Source organism: Pleurodeles waltl, chromosome 10 (assembly GCF_031143425.1).
Source record: "Pleurodeles waltl isolate 20211129_DDA chromosome 10, aPleWal1.hap1.20221129, whole genome shotgun sequence".
NCBI lineage: Eukaryota > Metazoa > Chordata > Amphibia > Caudata > Salamandridae > Pleurodeles > Pleurodeles waltl.
In genome coordinates, this window is record NC_090449.1 from 202311460 (window position 1) to 202335477 (window position 24018).

At 43.5% G+C, this 24018-nt stretch overlaps 1 protein-coding gene across 2 annotated transcripts in view; it reads right to left on the reverse strand.

Annotated features, from left to right (window-relative positions):
• The window catches only part of SNX29 (sorting nexin 29), a 1353458-nt gene that overhangs the window by 389170 nt on the left and 940270 nt on the right, over positions 1 to 24018 (reverse strand). For both annotated transcript variants that reach the window (XM_069210178.1, XM_069210180.1), the window contains one exon: positions 12785 to 12925. In XM_069210178.1, coding sequence (XP_069066279.1) covers positions 12785 to 12925 — 141 coding nt within the window. The remainder of the gene's footprint in view (positions 1 to 12784; positions 12926 to 24018) is intronic.

A 24018-nucleotide genomic window follows, 5' to 3' on the forward strand; every position in this document is an offset into this window, starting at 1 on the left:
CACTTCGTGCAAAACTCACAACCTCGACAGAAAGCCTAAGACAGACGCCAGAGCAACTGGGAAGCAGAAGCTTTCCCTCCCTTCATTCTTGCAATGCTGATGATGAAGAACTCTCCTCATCTGATCCAGATACCTATCCTTCCACTTAGGGACTACCCCACAATCATGAATAAGATTACATCCATGTCCTTGGGATTCCCACAATTTCTTAGTGAGAATTAAAGAACTGACCCTTAATATTAGAGAAATCCCATTTAAGTTCCATGAAGAGTTGCAGATTGTCTCTGAAGTGTGTGGATCAAAATCGGAAGATGTGAATCAACTTGCTATTGGTGGAACCTAGTGATATGACAGATCAAATGGTAGAAAAGCTGGCATGGCAAAGGCAGAACCCTGGAAATGATGAGACATTGAATACAGCAAAATATGCATTTATGAATGCGGATGTGGGCTTGGTGAAAATGGTTAGAACTAAAATCTTGAAATTGAAATGGATTAGGGACAAATCACTCGCAGATTATCTAGCCAGGTTTAAGGATGTATTTGAGAGACACTGGGGCATTGTCTCTCAGACCAAGATGTAGCAGGTGATTATATTGTTGGATGGCAAATCAAGAAGTTAGCAGAATTTGTGACAGTAGTAAACCACTTTGTGACTTTCTAAGAACGATAGAAAAAGAATAGTGAATCCAAAATTATGTCTCTGAAATTGCACAACATGCAGCAGAATGTAAAAGGACAAGGGTAGAGAGTTGCTCAAGGGGGTGGGAAGGGGCAGCAGAAGGGGCAGAGGAGAAGACCTGGGAGCAGGGGGAATGTGGCCCCTGAGAAACTGGAGAAGAGGTGGTTAAATGCTGTGTCAAATGTACCATATTTGGCTGACCCTCCTGAGTTCTACCAAGCTGTGCAGAACTCCTATCCTGACGTCTAGGACAGACCTAGAAGTTTTGACTGTACCCTAAACACCCTAATCCCATTAGATCAGAAAGGTCTGCTTGTTGATTACATGATAAATGGTAAACATACCACTTGTCTAATTAACACTAATGCTAGCCGCTCTACTTTGAAAACCTCTGAGTATACTTCATTACCTTTCTCAGGCTGGTTCATAGACGCAGTTCGTACTTCTAAACAATGTGTTCCCCATCACATCTTTAAGCCTGTTTCTATATCCCTCAGGCGCATCACTTGTAGGCACTTTCATCATTAGCTACTCTGTTGAGGCGAGGTATCTTACATAAGTGAAACGGCCCACAGTCTTGTACCCTTGAGGGTGTCACTCTTAACATACCCCAAAAACATGAAAATTGAGACCTCGACCTGCACTGCGAAAAGCAAACTGTCAACCGACTGCAAATAACAATAAGCTGCCTTTGTCTACCTGATTTGCTTTCCCCAGTAATTTCCACATTATAGTCCACAGGGGCAAGTGATGAAAGATTAATAGCTTCAAAGTAACGTGTGAAAATCAGGATCAATCCATTACAGAAGCAGCCTTGAATTCCTCAGTTTCCTCTCAAAATGAAGGCAGAGGCAGGGATCCATCGTGTAACAGTAGAGTTGATCAAAGAGGGAATTTTGGTAGTTATTATCATTAAATACAATACGCTGATATTATCTATAAGAAAGGGTGGAAACGCCAAGGTGTACATGTTCGCATAGGCTCTCTGTACATTTCCTGTGGCCTCCAACCCTGCCAACATCCTTTCTTGCATTCCTAAGAATGCCAAATGGTTTAGCTTTATAGACCTCTGCTCAGCCTGTTTTTCCATCCATATACAGAAAGACAATCAGCGCCTCTTCGCATTATAATTCAGAGGGTCTCATCTTTCCCACTGGAGGCTCCAAAAGAATTTATAGAGAATCTAAACAAAAAAGATCTGGACATGTTGATTTTCCTTATTGGTTCTATTTTAGTTCAGTGCGTTGATTATTTGATTCAGGCATTTGTTAGTTTATATATTTGCAAGGTGGATTCACTCCTCATTGAACTGGCTATGAAGGAGCACAAGACTTTGAAAGAGAAACTACAGTTTTGCATCCCACAGACTGCGATATCTCGTGAAATCTCATCCGGCGAGCGCCAACTTTCACCTGACTGCACAGAAGCCAATCATACGTTGCACAATACAGTGACTGCCTCCCAGAGACAAACTGTCTTATGGATTAGCACTGTAGACAATGAATTATGGGCTATGTTGCTATGAAGAAGCCTTTGCAACACTATGTCAGAAAGTACACCAAGGAACCCTTGCAGTAGTCTTAAGAGGCCAGACATGCTTTTGTACAAATAAAACAAGCACTGACTTCTGCAACAGCTTTGGGGCCCCCTGACAATGCAATCCAATCCTCTGTATTGTCATTAAAGTAGTGGATTTGCCCCAGGGGTACTGTTCCAAGACCAGGGGTCAAGCCTATAGTCTATTATTGTGCAGCACTGGACCAGCTACGGCTGACCTCCCGCCATGTACCTGCTCGGTGCAGTGTGTCCAACTTGCTGAAATCTGTGAAAATATTATACTGAGCGCCACTCTGATTGTTTCTGTGCTCAATGCTGTCTTTGCTAGGTAAGAAGCATTGTTAATGTCTGCCTTCCATATTATTCTTGCCTTTTGTTCTACGTTAAATCCCACATTTCTGATGCCCACCCTTCTTGAGGGGGAAACCCATGACTGTTGAACAACACTGCTCAAGTCACCAAACCAAATATCAATTAACCTGACATTCCCAGACCAAATTGTGATTTGGTGTATTATGCTAATAGTTCATGCCTCAAAAATGATAAGCGTGCTCAGATAGCAACTTATACTTTATGTACAGCATTTCAAACTGTTGAAAGGTACTGACTGCCCAATGTTAAATCTAGTCAGGTTGCTGAACTCATTACCATAACATAAGCCTGTAACCTGGCCGGAAAAAAGACTAACAGTGTTCACAGACTCTAAATATGCCATATGACTTTGGGCTCCTCTGGATGCAGAGGGGGATACCTGAAGTTAGCTGAAAACCAAATTAAGAATGGTCAATATGAGAAGAATCTGCTGACTAGTTTAATGTCACTCAAAGATTCCAGGAGTCAAGTGCGCTGCCCATCAATGTCCTTAAGACGAAGTGTCCTGAGATAATGCCTTCACTGATTCAGTCTCCAAAAAGGCTGCTTTACCTAATATCTCGGATGCTGCTATGTATGCTGTACCAACTGACTAGTTTCTCATATCTTCCCCATTACAGGAGCGAGCCTGTGAAACTGAGAATCATTACTAGATCAAGCAGAAATACGAAAAGGATCCCGAAGTAGCATGGAAAGGCAGCATAGGGCATGTGGGCGCACAGAAAATCATACTCCCACCTGCACGGTTGCTTCATGGAGCTGCGCATGTCAGCAGAGTTAACATGCTGCATGCCACTGCAATTAAATGCACCTGGCCTTCCTTCTATGGCACAAAATGATTGTAACTCCTGTATCACCCATCAGTCCATTATGCTGGAAAACAGATCAACATCACCCCCGTTGCTCATGTCGCTCCTAGGTATCCTTTCATCCATCTGGTGATGGATTTTATCCAGAGTGCTTCATACACATATGTCCTTGTTATTGGTGCATCTTTTTTCGGGGAGGGTAGAAGCTTACCCCTTCGTAAGAACAGATGTCATTACAGTTGTAAATAATTTACTGAGGGATTTTATTCTGCGGTTCAGTGTTCCAAATGGCCTCTCAAGAGACAGAACAAACTTCATTACATCCGTACTACATCCAAACGTACATTTGTTTTTTGCTGTGTTTTCTTTTTAGTACAACTGAAAGTTTAAAACGCTTACTTAGGGATTTTATTCTACAGTTTAGAGTACCAAACCGCCTCTCGATCATCCGAAGAACAGAATTCATTTCATCCATACTTCACCCAAACACACACATGCAGTTTTTGCTACCATGCGATGGAAGATAGAGTGGTGAAAATTCGGAGACTGAAACTTGAGTACCAATATATAACAATAAGAGATTGTTATAAGAAGAGCATTTAAACAAACAACAAAAAAAACAAAAAAATAGTGTGTAAATGCTTTACCTTATATTAGTTCAGTCAGTTATGACACAATTGCTTTCTCTTTTAATGGAAACAAGCAACATAACACATTTGAGTTTTACTCAACTGTTGCCGACAATAAAAGCAAAAAGTCATACCGTGTAAATAAGTTGGTTAAAATTAAAGCCATAGAAACTGAGAAAAAACAGAATGTATTCTATTTTGAAATAATCCACTTTGACAGTATGATACAGTAGCTGGTGCTGTGCTACATAAGTAGTATCGTATTTTGGAGTCCCCAGCTGTCAAATGTAAAAGATTCGATAGAAAGACAACTAAATAAGATACAGAGAATGTGCTTATTTCTTTTCTCAAAAGGTCAGAGCTATCCAAAAATACAGTTGTTTTGTTTAGTCTATAGATGGGTTTCATTATAAAAAGCTCTACAGTTAGAAAGAAACATTTTGATGGATTCTTGTATGAAATCTAGCATGCCATTTGTCACTACTGATTTATTCAGCTTCAAGAACTGAGAAAAACATGGTATGTAGACAACATGAAAGCACAAAAATATTCCAAAAACATACACAATATGTATCACTGATTAAAATGAAAATAATGACTAGTTCACTGCAAAAACTAGTTAATAACAAAAGGCACACTAGTGACTGAAGCAATGCATATTATGTATTTTGTACTAAAGAATGACTGACATGCATAAGAATAATTTTCAAACTGTGCATACTCAGTGACTCAAACAAGAAAGCACATGATGCTAACCATCGGATATGAAAATCTTCGAACCCATCAACCTTGCTTCTTAACCTTTTAGTTCAGTAACTGAATGCCTTGTTTGCTTTACACACACCTTATGCAAACTTGCATGCATATGGAGGGAGAAAAACTGATGGCGGCAAGTCATATTTACCTAGAAAAAATTGTTAGCCTCGACCTAATAGAAAGGGACCATATATCCCATTTGTGCACTAAAGCAATGAGCCACACAAATGGGCTGGGAACATTTTATAACGACCGCGGTTACAGACACTTTTTCTTTTTTACCCCAGCTATGTCTTTTAAAAATCTCTCCAAGCCTATTATATGCGGTGGAGGTTGTGCCAATTGACAGATTGTCATTTATGGATTTAATTACGGGAAAAGTTCTCAGCAGATTGACTAGTTTGAACCCCTTAGCTCTTATAGCCAGTTTCCATCTAGAAATGGGTCTTTTTGAACAAGTTATTTACCTTTGGTAAAACCTTATCTGGTAGAGACTATCTAGCCACAGTTTCCTTACCTTAAAATTATCCTCAGGCGTCAGACCGCATCCGGAAATTTTTCATGAGCAGTACTGCGTGCTGGTAGGTGGCATCTTTTGGCTCCACTTGGAGTTGTCGGTGCCTATATGGGTCCAGATGGTGAAGTCGCTCCTCTTCCTTGGAGAGATGCAGTGGAGCGTAAAACGTAGCAGGGTGATGGACTGACCTACATGAAAGTGACTGACCACTTTCGGCAGAAAGGAAGCTCTATTGCAAAGAACCCGCTTGTCTGGACAGATGTTCAGGTATGTAGACTTGGATGACGAAGCCTCCAATGACTGTCCGGGCAGATGTTATTGGCAAAAGGAAGGCTGTTTTGATGGTAATGAGTCTGAGAGGACAGTTGTGCAATGGCTCAAAGGGAGCACACATGAGAAAAGTGAGGACTACAGTAATGTTCCAGTGAGGCATGATGAAGGATGAAGGTGGATACATATGTTGCAAACCCTTCAAGTACTGGGTGCACAGGGGTATTTGAAGAGGGATGGCTGAGCTGGCATCTGCAGAAAGTCAGAGATGGCAGAAAGATAGCCCTTTAGGTACGTCTAGCTGTCGAGATAACACTGCAGACTTAGGGCAGAAGGTCAAAAGCTGTAAACTGTCACCGCTAAATCTCCACGCATAAAGGTGGGGCACTGACAGGTCCAGGTGGAGAACCCTCCCCTGCTACTGCGAAAGAAGATGATCCTCAAGAGGCAGCCAGATCAGGGACCGAAAGCCATGCTCAACAGCTCAAGATACCAAAGTCTCTGAGTCCAGTCCGGAGCCACAAGGATAACTTGGGCCTGGTGGTTCCTAATCTTCTTAAGAACTCTGGGCCGGGATGATGTGGGCAGAAAGGTGTATAGCAGACCTGAGCTCCACTTGAGACGAAAAGCCTCTCTGAGTGAGAGCCGTCTTCGAAACTGCAGCTCTCAAAACTGCTGACATTGCTCCTTCTCAGCGGTGATGAACAGATTGAACCAAGGCTCACACCCCTGCTGAAAGAGGCCTTGCACCACCTAGTGATGAAAATGCCATTTATGATTGGCTAGACATCTTTGGCTGAGTTTGTCTACCCTGGAGTTCAGATAGCCCACCAGGTATTGAACTATCAGGGATATGGCCTGACGTTACAATTATGTCAAGAGAAGCACGGCCTCTTGACAGAGGGGCCACAACCCCACCCCGTCCTTTTTGTTGAAGTACCACATGGCAATATTCTTGTCCATGAACAACTACAATAGCTTTCCCTTGATGGAGAGAGTAGCAAGGCTTTCAATGCCAGATGGATTGCTTGGAGCTCCAGTAGGTTTATGTGAAGTCTAGATTCCTCCACTGACTAGAGTTCTCTGAGCTCCACCTCTGCCAGATGGTTGTCCCATCTCAGGAGTTACTCATCTTTGTCATTACTGCCAGATTTGATTGGGGAAGGGAGTGGGGTGTGCCAATGACCCAATCATGGTTTATTAATCACCACTGCCGATCTTGTACTGTTTCCTGAGATTTGGACCTTGTTGGAGAGATTCCACTGATGCTGCGCCCCCTGGAATGTCAGGTCTGACTTCAGAGGCCGCATATGCCAGTTTGCATGTGTCACAAACCGGATACAGGAGGCCATGCGACCCAGCAGCCTCAGATTCAGCCTCACCGAAATCCACAATAGAGGCTAAAACACAGGTATTTAACATAGGTATTCTAGCATAAGTATCCTGGAGTCACCGTTCGGGAAGACAGGCACGAAAATACACTGTGTCCAGAACAGCTACGATGGAAGGAAGCGTCTGAGAGGGAGTCAAGTGTCACTTTGGCACATTGATAGTAACCCCAGAAAGTGCAGGAGGTCCACCATAGTCTGGAGGTGGGAGAAAATGATATTCCTTGATTATTATGTTTTTATGTAATGAGTAAGGGAGAGATGTTTGTTTTCATAATTGAGTTATTTTCTCAAATTTGGGACTAAAACAATAAAGGATTTGTCTATATGTTTCTCATAGCTTTGATCCAGTGAAATTGACTGATTGATAGGCAAAGAGTTGCCATCATGTTAACATCAACTCTTGCTATTGTACGTCAAAGTCTCTCTTAGGGCCTGAAGTTCTGTAATCATCCATACCTGCATCCAGGACCAGCAAGTCTCAAAGCACATTTGCAGTCCTATGTAAAGCAATGTGAGCTCCTGGACCACACGTCTTTAAAAAACTGAAATTGCTGTGGTATCTTGGCGAACGAGGAACCTTAAAATGACTTGTGACAAATAAATAAACATGCAGAAGGCCGCCGAGTTTGGTGATGCAAGAGAGTATGGCAACTTACGAAAGACTGCATGAGGCAATTAATACCAGACCCTGGAAGCCCAAACTGGGGAGTAGGGATTTTGGTTTGGATAGAAAGATGAAAGACCTCCGAAACCAAATTGAGCGTGTGACTTTTGCAGATGTCCTTCCGAAACAGAATAAAACAGAAGGGAAGACGTGTGGCCTACTTGATTTCAGAATATGAAAAGGAGTAGTTAGTAATATCTAAGTGTGCTCAACATGTTGATCATGTATGAAATTATAGTAGCTGTTGGACATCTGACCTTTCTGTGGAGTCATTCCAGAATTTTGAATTCTGTTGCTGAACTCATTTTTTGTTGACCATAGAACTCTCTGCACTTTACATCAGCTATCCAATGGTAAAGTGTTTGTGACCTTGTCAAGAACATTAATATAAACCTCAACCAAAATGGAACTAAGGTTTAGATGCATTTGGCAAGGAAATACCACCTCTGGAGACGTCACTTACCTTTGTTGAAAAATACCATGTGAGTACTATTCAACTCATTCAAAGAATCGAAGAAACATAGTTTTTACAAAATTATGGCCACACAGTACAAAAAGGAAGGTTAAATCTCTAGTCTTTAGAATTAGAGTGGGAGCTACAGAGACTCCATTGTGCGTGTGCTCTGTTCGAACGTGCACTTCAACCATCTTTTCAGCCTGGAGAGAAGTGTCTCTCCTTTGCTCCTGCTCCCTGAAGAGTGTTTTTGACTGGACAGTTCTCATTTTTTAGCTCCATTCCTACTAGTTAGCTGGTGTGCACACATGGGTTATTTTCTTTAGAGTAGTGTCTCAGTTACTTAATTTTGAGAAATATTTTCTATAAGAAATTGTTCTGCCCTGGAGAAATTCAGAAGGATAGGAAGATTTGATGCAAGAATGTAAGATAATTTAAGGAAGAATTCAAGTAAGTCACTCATTTGCATTTTTCTTAAGACTGATACTTAACAAATACATATTTTTAAGAAAGAAGACTAGGAAAGAATCCTGCTAAAAGACCTATGAGAAAAATGTCCAGAACAGACTTCATTTCAAGAACAGAAGTGATATTTTTTAAGGGACTCTACAAAACTGACAACTGTTTGATACCATTTTTAAGAGAGATGCCAGTTCCTCTGAAGCCCTAGGTAAAGGAGAACTAATGCCAAAAATGTGTGAGAGAATGAGAGAGTCATGAGAAATAGAATGCATGATGAAAAGTACTGTTTAAGGAGAATTCAATAATTAATAAAAAAGATAGAAAATAGAGCAATAATCACATTACTTTTATTTTGTAGATTGCTTGCCACATGAAACTCCATCAAACTGAAGATATACCAGAAGGTGGGTGCAGAAAGAGTATAAAGAAGATGGTACAGAAAACTTTGGAGGTAGTCTCTCTTAAACCCCATTTTTATACCTGTCTAGGCATTGCAAAGTGAATGAGCAAACTCCTTTCCATGTGTACATAGGTGGATTTAAAGGAATTCTCCTATGATCCTCTGGTATCTGGCATATGGTTAGTACTCTGACAGATCTCCTCTCTAAACATGTTAAATTTGGTAAACAACTGATTGGCACATGTAATTTACTTGTAAGTCCATAGTATATGGCACTGCAAGTACCCATGGCCTGTAAATTAAGTACTGCTAATGGGCTGCAGCAGTCGTTGTGCCACCCACTAATGTAGCACTCTAAAACATGTCTCCGGGCCTGCCTCTGGAGCCTAGGTTTCCAACTTCTTTTTCAACCTTGCAAATAAACCTTTTGCCAGGCCGAAACCTTCTTTTTTTAATACTTTAATGTCACCTCTAAGGTAGGTGCTCAATGACATAGGGCAGGGTACATTAAATTTAAAAAGTAGGACATGTATATTTAATGTTTTACATGTCCTGGTAGTGAAAAGCTTTCAAAGTCATTTGGTGGCTTACCCATAGGGTCACTAGAACACATAATAGTACTTAATTTCAGTTTGGGAGCGGCTAGAAACACAATCGAAGGAGTCATTTTAAAAGGAATATAAATTGCAGCTTAATGGCCAAGTCAGATGTTATATGAATATTTTAGAAATTACAATGTTAGGAAGTTGTCATTTCTCTGCCTAAAGCAAAAGGGTCTTTTTGTCAATGTCCAGTGTCACCTGACTGTTGAATGGCTCTCCTGTGGTGATACGTGGATTACTCACAGACAGTGCACTAAAGGCTTGGATGTGGAGAGGAGTTTTCCTCCTTGAACATGATGGCCTGGGGTGTGCCCAATCCATTCCTGAACTTCAAAGGATGCCTATACTGTCAAAGGCTGATGTAGCTCACACCTAGGTCTGCCACCCTTTATCTTCCTAGTGAGCTTGGTTTAAAAATCCAATGAGAGAGAAGGCTACCTCAGAACTGGTTTAGAGTGACCACAAGTGAGGGTTTGCCCATTATAAATGCTACATCTCTGGATGGAAACAGATCTGACAGGGGTAAGAAGGGTTCTGCCATGTTGGATTTAGCTAAATAGGAGTACAGTGGGATAGTTTACAGTAAAAACCATGGGAAGTGCTGAAGACTCCTGGGAACCTTTACCCCATTGGTTATGGAGTAGCCAGGTGTTTTCCTCATTAACAGGCTTGCACTGAGCATGAAAGTAGACCAGACAGACATCTCCTCACAATACGTTTGGGCTGTGCAGATTAGAGCAAGGTATTCCCTGCTGTCTAAAACTTGAAGGAAGAATGGACCTGTTTGCCTTGAACCCCAGACCCTGGAAATGACTCCAAGGGTCAGTAGGCTGTCCTCCTATTTGAGCTACAGGGACTCAACAAGCTTCCAGCAGCCTTTCCCTGCAACCACATAGCTGACCAGTATGAAACAGACCTGCTGCTGGCTTCTGCTGCATTGAGTCTAAACACCAAATGGATGCTTCCTAGCTCCTGGACCCTTGGCTGGTGTTAGAGTGTATTCCTCCTGATCAAACTGTAAAAGCTGGGGCTTAGAAACGTTTTGCCAACTTTATAGAGCCAGTGGGAGACAGGGACCGCAATGAAGCTGAAACCACTGATGTTAAATCATCAGTCAGATTCAACCAGCTGATTTATCCAGTTGAAGAAGATCTGACTTCCACAAACATTTTTAAGTTCGAACATAGATTTATTCATCTGGACCAATACAAACAACAACCATTCAACGTTAAAGTCTCACTGGGCAAAGACTTTGGACTTTGCCTGCTGAGAGTTTACCCACAGTCACAGAAGACCACACTGGGACTCCGCTCTTCAGCAACCAGTCGTTATTGAGCCCTGCTTTGTATCCAGCTTGCTCTGCCAATGATTCATCGGTGAGCGCTTGTTATCCAAAACTGTTTTTGAGTTAGAAGGTCAACCATCGACATAGGTGAGGTTGGCCCCTGTATCCAACTTGCAGTCCGGCATGGTCAGCCTTAACGCTTGACTTTGACCTAGTATGGTGCACCACATAATTGCAGTTGGTGCTTTGTGCTTTTTTTACACCAATCTTAATCCAACTTTCATACCTTTGGTTCTACTTATCAGAATTTTGTTGTCATTTTATTTATAAAACATTTACTCAATTTGTCTAAATTGGTTTGAGCTTTTTGTGTTGTGTTTTCACTTTATTACTGTTTGAGTACTGCATAAATACTTTACACATTACCTGTAAGATAAGTATGGTCTCTGTGTGTCAAGCTACCACAGGGTTAAGCACAGGCTTATTTAGTGACTCTACTGGTTCACGCTGACAAAAGAATGCAAATATTTTTTTGAGGTGGTTCTCACTCCCTTCATCTAATAAGCCAATCACTTACAGTATACATTTGAGTAGTAGTCAAAACAACATTTGACAATCTGCTATCTGGCTAAAGTATCTATATTACTTTAGGAGAAGTCAAAAAACACACATGGAAACGTTGAAAGCACAAACCAATAGCACTGCCTTTTATGCTGTTCACACTTCTGCAGCACAGATTTGCACACTTATGTTGAACATCCCATAATTGATATTCACAAATCAACCCAGTCAATCAGTGGGCCCCCAGGAACTATCAAAAATGTCCACTACTGGAATATAAGCTATATCCAATGATGGTCAAAGAGGTGGTTAACTTTCTGTACCTAAATACCCTCAGTAAATCTCAAAACCTTCTGATATCTCTCCTAGGGAGATCGTTGGCAGGTAATACCCTTAACTGGTACATCAGATGATCAACATCTCTCTAATAACATGTTGTCTACCATTATGTAAAGAAGTATTATTGACCCGGAGTTTGGGAAAATATCACTAACATTAGCCTTGCAAGAAAAAGCGAGAACAAGTACAAACTGTCCTGTTTTGGATCGAAATCCTTGAGAAATCAATCTCCAAATGACTGCTATCAAATGGAAAAAAACACCCACTCTTCTGGCATGACAAATAAGGAGGTGTCCAATACAGGTCACAGAGAACACTTCGACTTGGAATATTACGGTCGCTATCATTCATATGGCAGGGATAGCTGCGATGGTGCTATGAGCTCCGACAACTCTCTTGCTTCAGTTAGCCTTATCATTCTTTAGGGTAGATTAAATACAGGGACGGTTGTCACTTTAAACACTCATGCTGCAATTGTATTAATTCCTTCGAAAGTAAAGATCTGGAATAAGTAAGGACAACTGCTGTGATGGGACATCTATTTCTTGTTGTATGCCTAAATGTGGAAACTGTGGTTCATTTTGCTTAGGTACTTGAGGTGGGGTGCAACAAGAACATGCATGCTTATGGTTTCTTATGTTCCTTCGGAAGGGATGTGGATGGTGGCTTGGGCTCACCATCTTGTCACCTAGAGAGCCGCACCAAAACTGATTTGCATATGATTGGTTCCGAACTGTAGTAGGTAAGTGACTAAAAAAAACAAAAGACTGCTATGCTGTTCGAGTAATCACCATTGGCAAAGACTACTTCAACTGTTTCAATGAATTATTTTTCGTTTCTGTCACCGTCACTTATGAGTTACTGATTTTCGCTGACTCCCTTTTGTCAGTCTCGCTGGAACATACTTTACCAATATGAAACTGTTTCTAATATTGCAGCAAGAAATCATTTGAAAAATATTCATATGAAGGATCAGACATATAACAGGACAAACAACTACAATTTCTCAAAATAAGTTTTTCTTAAGAACGTACCTTGTTTCCAATTGCTTTTTTGGGAGGGAAATTAAATGTTCTAACTTGATGGTATTTGCTTTGTAATTCGTGATGCAAACGTCTGAACTCTGTGTATCTTCGATAGACATTCCATTCATCATCTCGAATCCTAACATAGACCTGTAATGAAGTAAAGAGAGAGTTGCACACTTATCTTGAAATGTAGTTTATATCAGTCATAAATGCATAATGCAATTATATTCACAACGGAAGAACCATTAACCTACCAGCAATCACAATTTCGATCATCAGACATAATTTGCGTATTACACAAAAAATAAATCAGGGGAAATCTACTATAGAAGAAGCAACTTTTCTTTCACTGACATGAGGCTCTTTGTACAGAACTTCACAATGTTTAAATTGATTATGCATCGTGTCCTGAGAAAAAAAGGTTTACTGTCCCAGTACCCGGAAAACAAACTATGTACTATACCGTAAATAAAGAGAGTATTGGCTGTTGTATCTAATTTTAGCCAATAATGTGTACACAAAATACCCTGTTTACAAAAGTGTTTTGGAGTAGTGAAGTAGTACTCTGGTAGTACTTTTTTAAGTACTCCTATATACCTTTGAGAATTGGTCCCAAGACATGTAAAACAGGAATATTAATTGACAATAATCCACTTTCCAACACCTTCAAACTGATCTTCATTAACAGGAGAATTCACAAAAGCATTATGCGTACCCGAAGTAGTACTGAATGAGTCTCTTCCATGTCCTCTCACAGGACTTTGTGAATCGACCTTGAAATATCCCACTTCCTATTCGTAACAGTGCAAAGATGACGCAGTTCTTTCTGTTTATTCTAATTGGTAAGAGCAGATAAGTAGGTACACCTAGCAATAGGCCACTAATGGCCACTTAGGTCCAGTTAGGTCTTAATAAATTAAACCCAACTCAACCTTTGGTAGCTTGGCAACAAGCGACAAGGCTTAACTTAGGAGACAATAAAAATCACAAAACAGTAAATAAGGAAAACACAAAACACAATAAAAATCCAACACTAATTTATCAACGGCGATTGCATTTTTATCTTTAAAATGACACCAAAATGATTATAATTGGATAAGGGAAACAGTAGATATGAATTTTAAAAGCATTAATGTTTTCTAGGGCATAGAAGCAACTAGCGCTCAAAGAGTTAAAGTCCCACTGGACAGGGCCAAAGTCCGGAGTTCAGGCCACCCACGAAGTAACACTGTTTCACTTACTTTCAGAAGTGTTTCTTGATTCAGGAAAGGGGTACACAGCATCAGCCAAAGGTTCAAAGGCTCTGGTTTGCCTCTTGGGGTCCGGGACTCCAACTCCAACAATGTACCTCTTCAACTTATAGAGTTGCTCCAAACATCTCCAGATTTCTGGATGTTCTTCCAGAGGTCATTTTTGGGTCCTTGAAGTGTCCTCAACTTGATCCAAGGTTCCAGAAGCACTGAATTGCTCCTTGGGTGTTGGGACTACAATTCCCAGAATGCACCTGGTCAGAATCCTCAAATGGCCAGTGGACACTGGTCAGCTGGGCTCTGCTTGCAGAACTTGATGCAGGGAACTCTGGGCAGCTCCTTTGTACCTGTAGCAAACAGGGAATCCCTTCTTGAAGCAGCAGAAGACAGGCAAAGTCCTTTCAGTAGTGAAGCCCAAGTGTGCAGCTGGTGCTGTCCTTCAGAGTGCAGTGTCCGTCAGGGGTCCAGCAAGGCAATTCTTCATCTTCTTCTTTATCTTGTTCCTTGTAGGGATGTGAGGTGTGGGCGCAGCTCTGCCATATTTATCCTTGCTCCTGGGTGGAAAGCAAGGGGTCCTGGTTGTCCAATCACAGGCAGGCTCCTTCCCCCTTTGATTACCGCTTCCTGTGAAGTGTGGTAAACACCAATCTAATGCAGCAACATTCTTCAAAAATCCAACCTGGCTGAAAGTGATTTTTGGAGGTTAGATCTGACAGAGCCTACCCACTCACGTGCAACCTGGCTGCGTGCAACCTGGTTGAAAGTGATTTTTTGAGGTTAGATCTGACAGAGCCTACCCACTCGTGTGGCTAAAAATCCTAAACACATCCCTCTCCTGTCCTCTCCTAATCTAATCAAGAGGGCACCTAATTGTCTGGGGTTGCAGCAAGTGAGGGAGGTCCTGAGCTGCTCCAAATGTCCTTCCCTGCCTTTGAAGACCAGTTTGGCTGGTCTCCCTCCATCCTGTTTCACCATCTGCCGAGGCAGACCTTTTCCCCGAGGCACATCCTTTGTGTTCAGCCCATGACACTTCAAATCTCATCAATGCAGCCTGGCCCGGCTGCCAGAGGCTGGCCAATAAGAGAAGGGCACTACAGGGCTGAAGTTGGCAACCTTCAGGTAGGGTTTTAAAACTCTTTACCTGAACTAGTTATATGAAATCCAACAATAGCAAATTATGGGATGTATTCTAACAATTAATTTGATACCAAACCCAAGGTATCTGTCTCTTATGGGGACTTTGTTAATTAAAATAAAGTCTCCCCATTTTAGCCTATGAAGGCCATTCACTATAGTGAGGGAAAAGCAAAGTTGGCTATTTTACCTCACCAGGGCTTATAAAGCAATTTTTATAAGGTCCTTGCTTATAGTTACATGGCACCCAAACCTAGAGGCACTTAGGGCACACCTTAGGGGTGAATTATATGTAAAAATAAGGTAGTTTAAGACATTGGAAGTACTTTTAATCCCAAAGTCGAATTTGCACATAACTTTAGTTTAAAAGCAGCCAGCAAGGCAGGCCTGCCTTTAAAATGACACTGGGCACCTCAGCAGTGCATCTATGGGTGCACTTCCTATGCTGGGGTCGCTAAACCTACATGCCCTACCATATACTAGGGACCTATAGGTAGGTTGACATAGCCAATTTTAATTAGCCTAATTTGCATACTCATTTTACCCAGAACACAGGCCCTGGGACTGGTTAGCAGTACCCAGGGTACCATCAGAGTCAGGAAAACACCAGCATAAGTTGAATAATGGGGGCAAAAAGTTATGGGGCCTCCGCAATCAGCCGTGTTTTCTCTCAGAAGGGCTTCCATCATGTTGGTAATTGATGAGGTTCTGTTACTGCATTGTCTGAACCTCTTGTGCTCAGAATCAGCAACTCAGTACCAATCCAACAGTTAGAATCACAAAAGTAGTAAAATATGTGAAGCTATTTGTGCATCTAATTGAAACTTGGGTTTGCAATTAGGAGCATTTAGGAATGTAAATGTAACTTTGTTGCACTCATGAAAAGATGTATGCACAGAGGTGGGTTATAGGTGTTCTAGGGTACTGGTACTTGCAAAAGTTGGTAACACTCACTACCTTGTATGTTAATGGCCATTTATAAAAGTTTAGTATTGCACCCTGAAAACAGTTCAAGATTTACAGCCTTGTTTAAAGTTTGGCAGATGATATATCCACCCTAATTAAAGTGCCTAGGAACTCCATGAACTCTACATAAGATGGATATCCTTCATCTGGCAAACTATAAGGCCCCAAATACTTTTAAAAGGAGAAGAAACTCAATTTTCAAAGTAGGAAAGGGACGGCAACATGTAAACATCGGTCAGATGTAGGGAACAGAAAACATGTTTTCCCATGATGGTGCACTCAACCTATTTTGTTACATGCTTACAACTGAGTTGGGAGGAGGCATGAACAAGAAAAAGCTTTTTGTGGATCTCACCACAGTTTTTCCTCTGCTTGTCCCATTGCCCATTTACTCCAAACATTTAGCACCTTAAGACATGTTCACCACATATGGCAACAAGCATTGGAAAAGCCAATTGGCCTCACCTATACAAGAGCTATTGGCTTTAGCAACATGATTTTGTCTTATTGTACACCAGTGTGGCTGCTGTTCAGCATGGCTAAAAGTCAGTGGTGTGGAGTGTTGTAGACTGGAGTGGGGGAGTAGAGCGTCATAGAGTGGATTTGTTGGAGTAGAGTATCAGAGAGTGGAGTGGGGAGAATCGTATAGTTGAGCAAAGGAAAGTATTGTTCACTGGTTCACTGGTAGAGAGTGTCATAGAGTGCAGTGTTGTGGAGTGGAATAGGGTGGAGTGAGTTGGAGTGGACTGAGGTAGTGTGGTGGATTAGACTGGAGTAGAGTGGGATAGATTGGATTTGGGGGTAGCGTGTGGAGTTGCGAGGTATGGGGTGAATTAGATTGTGTGGACTGGACTGGAATGGAGTGGGTGGATTAAAATGGAGTGAGATGGATTGGACTGGAGTGCAACGGAGTGGATTGGAGTGGAGTGAGGTAGATTAGAATGGATTAGGGGTGGATGGATTTGAATTGGAGTGATGGGACTGGGGTGGAGTGGTTTGTATTGGGCCGGTGTGGATTGATTATAGTGGGGTGGTTTGGAGTGGGGTGAATTAGAGTAGGGTGGATTAGACTCGCCTGGAATGGGGAGGATTGGACTGGAATGTGGTGGGGTGGGGTGGAGTGGATTGGACTGGGGTGGGGTGGTGTGGGGTGGTGGGACTAGGTTCTTTGGGGTTTGGTGGATTCGACCGGATTGGGTGGATTGGATGGGAGTGGACTGAATCTGAGTGGGGTGGACTGGATGGACTGGGCTGGAGTGTGGTGGTCTGAGGTGGGGTGGGGTGGATTAGACTGGAGTAGAGTGGGTGGATTGGATTAGGATAGAGTGGTGTGGATTGAGAGGGCTGGGGTGGATTAGATTGGTGGACTGGATGTGGTGTATTGGACTTAAATGGGTAGATTAAAATGGAGTGACGTGGATTGGATTGGGGAGGAATGGAATTGAGTGTGGTAGATTAGACTGGATTGGGGTGGGTGGATTAAAGTGGAGTGTAAGGATTGGGGTGGGTGGTTTGTATTGGGGCTGGGTGGAATGGATTAGAGTGTGGTGGTTTGGGGTGGAGTGAATTGGAGTGGGGTGGAGTGGAGCAGATTAGACTGGCCTGGGTGGATTGGACTGGAATTGAATGGGTGGATTGGACTGGAGTGGGGTGGATTGGCTTCACTGGGGTGTGATGGATTGGACTGGAGTGGGATAGACTGAATGGGAGTGGATTGGGTTGGAGTGTGGTGGGCTGTATTGGAGTGTGGTGGAGTGGATAAACTGGATAGGAGTGGGGTGGACTGAGCTAGGGTGGGTTGGATTGGACTGGGGTAGAGTCGGGTGGACAGGATTAGATTGGATTACAGTGTAGTGGGCTGGGCTGGAGTGGGGTGGATTGGAGTGGAGTGTATTGAAATGGGGTGGCGTGGGGTGCTTTGGATTGGACTGGGGTAGGTTGGATTGGAATAGGGTGGGGTGGATTGGGGTGGGCTGCAGTGTAGTGGGGCTGACAGTAGTAGAATGGGGTGGACTGGACAAGAATGGAGTGGACTGGACTGGAGTGGGGTGGATTGTATGGGAGTGGGTTAGATTGAACTGGAGTGGGATGTGCTGGACTGGAGTGGTGTGGGCTGGATAGATAGGAATGAAGTGGGGTGGACTGAACTGGGGTGAGTTGGATCGGATTGGGGTAGAGCGTGGTGGATCAAAGTAGACTGGATTAGAGCAGGTGGTGTGGATTTGAAAGGGGTGGGGTGCATTGGAGTGGAATGGATCGAAATGGGGTGGGGTCAATTGAACTGGATTGGATTGGGGTGGGTGGGGTAGATTGGAGTGGGGTAAATTTGAGTGAGATGGATTGTTAGAGTGGGGTGGATTAGTTAGAGTGGGGTGAACTGGACTGGGATGGGATGGACTGGGGTGAGGTGGATTGGATTGGTAGGTTGGATTGGGGGGATGGATTCGATTGGGTGGCATAGATTTCAGTGAGTTGGATTGAACTGAGGTGGTTTGGATTTAGGTGGACTCAATTAGATTGAGGTGGATTTGGTGAGGTGGGTTGGATTGGGGTGGGGTGGATTGGAGTGGGGTGGGTGGTTTTCTTAGAATGGGGTGGATGGTCCAGAGTGGGGTGAAGTGGGATGGATTTGATTGGGGTGGAACTGGATTGGGGTACATTGGACTGAAGTGGAGTATACTGGAGTGGCGTAGACTGGATTTGAGTGGGGTGGATTGTGGTGGTGTGGAGTAAAGTGGGATGGGTTGGAGTGGGTGAACTGGATTAGTGTGGGTGGATTGGATTGGATTGGAGTATGGTGGATTGGAATGGGATGAATTAGATTGGAGTGGGGGGGTTGGAGTGGAGAGGGGTGGATCGGAGTGGGTGAATTGGATTAGTGTTGAGTGGATTGGGTAGGAATGGAATAGATTGGAGTACGGTGAATTAAGGTGAACTGGACTAAACTGGAGTAGGGTGCATAGGGCTGGCGTGGGTTAGATTGGATTGGAGTGGATTGGGCTGGATTGGAGTAGGTTGGATTGTGGATTGGATTTGAGTGGGGAGGTTTGGACTGATTGGAGTGGGTGGGTTGGAGTGCAGAGGATTGGATCGGAGTGGGTTGGTGTGCAGTGGACTGGGTTGGAATGGGGTGGATTGACTTAGAGTGGTGTGGATTGGATTGAGTTGATTGGGTTGGGGTGAATTGGAATGGGGTGGATTGTGAAGTATTGAAGTGGAGTAGTCTGAATTGGAGTGGGGTGGAGTGGGGTGGACTGGATTGGGGCGAGGTGGGGTGGACTGGACTCAAGTGGAGCGGGGGCAGACTCTTTTGGATTGTAGTGAGGCAGATAGGAGTTGGGCAGATTGGAGTAAGGCAGATTGTTTGGATTACAGTGGGGCAGACTGGAATGGGGAGACCTTTGGACTGGAGTGGGATTATGGCTTTCCTGATGATACAGGGTGCTTAGGTTTATGGTGTGGTGGCAGAGCTCAGTCTATTCACCTGCAAGTGGGGATTGCTTTGGATTGGGGCAGATTGCAGTAGCGCAGATTGTTTTTGATTGGAGTGGGGCAGAATGGAGTGGGGCTGTTTGTTTTGCAGTGGGGAAGGGTGTTTTGAATTTGAGGGGGGCGAATTGTTTTGGATTGGAGTGGGTGGAATCTTTTGTACTGGGATGGGGCAGAATCTTTTGGATTAGAGTGGGACGGATTCTTTTGGATTGGAGACTGGCAGATTCTTTTGGACTGGAGTGGGGATGGTTCTTCTGGACTGGAGTAGGGTTGACTCTTTTGGATTGGAGTTCTGATTGTTTTGGATTGGAGTGGGGCAGATTCTTTTGGATTGGGTGGGGCAGATTGTATCGGATTGGAGTAGAGCAGATTGTTTCGGATTGGATTGGGGCAGATTGGGGTTGGGCAGATTGGAGCAGGGGAGATTATTTTGGTTTGGAATGGGGTGAGGTGGATTGGAGTGTGGTGGACTGGTTGCAGTGGATTGGATTGGAGTTAGCTGGGTTAGATTGGAATGGTTTGTATTGGACTGGAAAGGTGGGGAGGATTGGACTGGACTGGGTTGTACTAGTTTGGGGTGGATTGTACTGGATTGGGTTGGATTGAGTTGCAGTGGGGTGGACTGGATTGGAGTTGGATAGACTGTGGTGCATTGGAGTGGAGTGGATTGGGGTGGCGTGGACTGGATTGGAGTGGGTGGATTGTGGTGGATTGAAGTGGGGCAGACTGGAGTGGGGTAGATTGGGTAGACTGTTTTGGATTGGGCAGATTAGAGTGGGGCAGATTATTTTGGATTGGAGTGGGTCAGGTTGTTTTGGATTGGAGTAGAGCAGAATGGAGTGGGACAGATTGTTCTGGAGGGTGGCAGATTGTTGTGGATTGGATTGGGGCAGATTCTTCTGAATTGGAGTGGGGCAGATTGGATTGGGCAGATTGTTTTGAGGTGGAGTGGGGTGGAGTGAGATGGATTGGATTAGGGTGAGGTGGATTGGATTGGATTGGAGTGGGATAGATTGGACTGGGCTAGATTTGGGTTGAAAGGGATGGTTGGGGGTTAGACTGGATTTGTGTAGGGTGGATTGGAGTGTGGCTGAGTGTAGTGGATTAGCGTTGGGTGAATAGGGATGAGCGGGGTGGACTGGATTAGGTGTATTGGAATTGGATGGGGCAAACTGTTTTGGATTGGAGTGGGGCAGATTGTTTTGAATTGGAGTAAGGAAGATTGGAAGGGGTAGTTTGGAGTGGGACGGAATGTTTTGGAGTGGGGCAGATTGGTTTGGACAGAAGTGGGCCAGATTGTTTTGGAATGCATTTGAGCAGATTGTTTTGGATTGGAGTGAGAAAGGTTGGAGTGGGGCAGATTGTGTTTGATTGGAATGGGGCAGATTGGTGTGGGGCAGACTTCTTTGGATTGAAGTGGGGCAGATTGGAGTGGAGCAGATTGTTATGAATTGGGGCATACCTTTTTGGATTGGAGGGGGGTGATTGTTTTGGATTGGAGTGGGGCAGATTGTTTTGGTTTGGAGTAGGGCAGATTATTTTGGATTGGAGTAGGGCAGATTGTTTTGGATTGGATTGGGGCAGCTTGGAGTGGGGCAAAAAGTTCTGGATAGGATTGGGGAGATTGGAGTGGGACGGATTAGAGTGTGACAGAGTGTTTTATACTGGAGTGGGGCTGATTGTTTTGGATTGGACTGGGAAAGATTGTTTTGGATTGGAGTCAGCAGATTGGAGTGGGGCGGATTGGAATGGGACTGGTTTGAGTGGGGCAGATTTTTTTAATTGGAGTGAGGCAGATTAGAGTGGGACAGATTGCTTTAGATTGGAGTGAGGCAGACTGTTCTAGAGTGGAGTGGGGTAGATTGTTTTGGATTGGAGTGGGGAAATTGTTTTGGATTGGAGTGGGGCAGATTGATTTGGATTGGAGTGGGACAGAATGGAGAGGGCAGAATGTTTATGACTGGTGTGGGGCTGATTGTTTTGGACTGGAATTAGGAAGATTGGTTTATAGTGGAGTGGGGCAGATTCTTTTGGAATGGTGTGGGGCAGACTGGACTGGGTGAATTGGGAGGTTTGGAGTGTGGTGGATTGGATTGGGTTGACTGGTTTGGATTGGAGTGGTTTGGATTTGAGTGGGGTGGATTGGATTGGTCTGGAGATGGCTGGATTGAACTGGTATGGACTGGAGTGGGTCACATTTGACTGCAGTGGGGAAGATTGGGGTGTACTGCACAATTATGTGTTAAAGCTTAATTTTGGAAATTACACATAAAATGAAACAATGTCACTTTGTAATATTTAGAATAAGATAATCGACATCTTTTGAGAACAGAGCCCATGAGTAAATACAACAGGAAACACAAGTGCAAAGTGAGAAAAGAAAACTTGGTAAACTAAAAGAAGAGTTAACTACAGAAAAGAAAACTTAGCAGTTTTGTTGCCCTTCTGGGCACGTTTTTGCCAGTCACACGCCTTATTTTTGCAGGGCCCTGTAAGCTAAAAAAAAAGTACCTTCCTCAATCACATTGGGACCAACAGATGGGCACTGCTTAAGTCAAATCAATCAGTGCTTGGTACCTGCTTCACAGACAGGGACAGAAATGATGCTTGGCCTGCAGTGATGAATTCCGAGGCTTTAAAGGTGATTGCCATGGTAGTCAGCAAATGGTAAAGAACAGGCGAGCTCCAAGCCCTTTTTTGTTTACAAGAGTGTCTTGCAAGAGAGACAAATGCGCTACCGTATTAGCATGGTTTAATATATACAACAGCAAATTTGGCTTTTATTTCTCATGGATTTTTTGTTGCTGCTTCGAAGATGAGTATGATCTATGGACATTTGAAACAAGTTACAGCTAACCTTTTAAATTTGTAGATGCTGAGCATTCACAATCTTGGATGAAATAAACATCATGCACCAGGAACAGATTTAGGAAAGGCAAAAGCCCCTTGCTGAAAAATATGTACCATATTCACTCACATGTGAACATGCTATTGACTTTTACAATAGTGTTCCTATACGAGATGACATCTCAAATTGCATTGCAGGAAAAAAGGGGAACAGGCTGTATGCAGTAGGTGCTGACTGTAAACACAGGAATGGGTGTAGGGCCTGGCTTATCCCTGTGATTGAAGTGTGGTTGGCTGATTGCGAAGGGCTGGGTGGACGGCATGGAGGCCAGACCCTGCAGCTAACCCTTGATGTGCAGGACAGAAGGCCATATGTGGGGGAGGTTGACTGCTCATGAATGGTTTGAAGCAGGTTCTGACTGAAGACCATGTCCTGTTGCTGACCGCAGTTGCCTACAAAGGTTGTGCACAGCTGAGATTGGCCAACCATGGAGGGCTGATTGCCTAGCCTCACTATTGGTCAGGCCCTGCAGCCAACCCCCACCACACAAGGATGAAGGCTGTAAGAAGTGGAGAGTGGTTGCCTGCAAAAAGGTTGGGCCTGTTGACCAGGTCTTCAGCCAACCCATGCTGCAAGGTAATGGGTTGGCTGCCCTTGCGGGTTGGGCTTGTGGAAGGCACTGCACCCAGCCCCAGTTGTGTACAGCTGAAGGCCATGCTCAGTGATGACCGCTAGTGGTAACCAAACTTGAGGGGCCCTCCTGCAAAGTACCTGAAGGGGTCCTCCTGCTCCCCAGGACCCAGTAAGGGGCCTGCTGTACGAGCATAGTGTACTGTGCTGAGGGGTGGGGGGGGGGCAGAGCTCATGGCCCTCCCGCACCACTAGGGCTGCGGGGGTCTTTGTTACGCCACTGATGTCAGCCACCTGTAGGAGGCTGGATATAAGTCGTAGCCAAATGGTTGGCAACCTACGGGTGGGTAGATGCAGTGCCTGGCTGCAGGGCAGGCCCTGTGGTCAACACTCTTGTGCACATAGCCAAAAGCTGTTCTCAGTGGGAGAGTTGGATGAATAGGGTCAGAAAACCCCAAAAATTCCCTCAAAAACCAAGGTTACATTGATGTTATAATTCGGAATCGTAATAAGATCTAAAAACTACAATTTCACTTAAACAACAAAGGTTAAGGTGATGGTATAGATAAGTAAGGTAAAAACATTTTAGCTGGTGTTTAAAGAACCTCTAGAAATTCACAGAAAAAACACTTTTTCTTTTCTTTTTTCAGTGAATTTCTATGGGTTTTTCTACACATATGCTAAAATCTTATTACCTTACCTAACAAAAATGTCACATTAACTTTGATTTTTTTTTGGGGGAATCAATATCTATCTATCTATCTATCTATCTATCTATCTATCTATCTATCTATCTATCTATATGTGTGATAACATGCAAGAGTCCTGCTTTTCTGTAATGGACTTGGCAAAATAATTTCAAAACTGTCATCAGATCAGATTAGAGGAGCTGGAAAAAGAGTTATCTTTTCATTGCATAA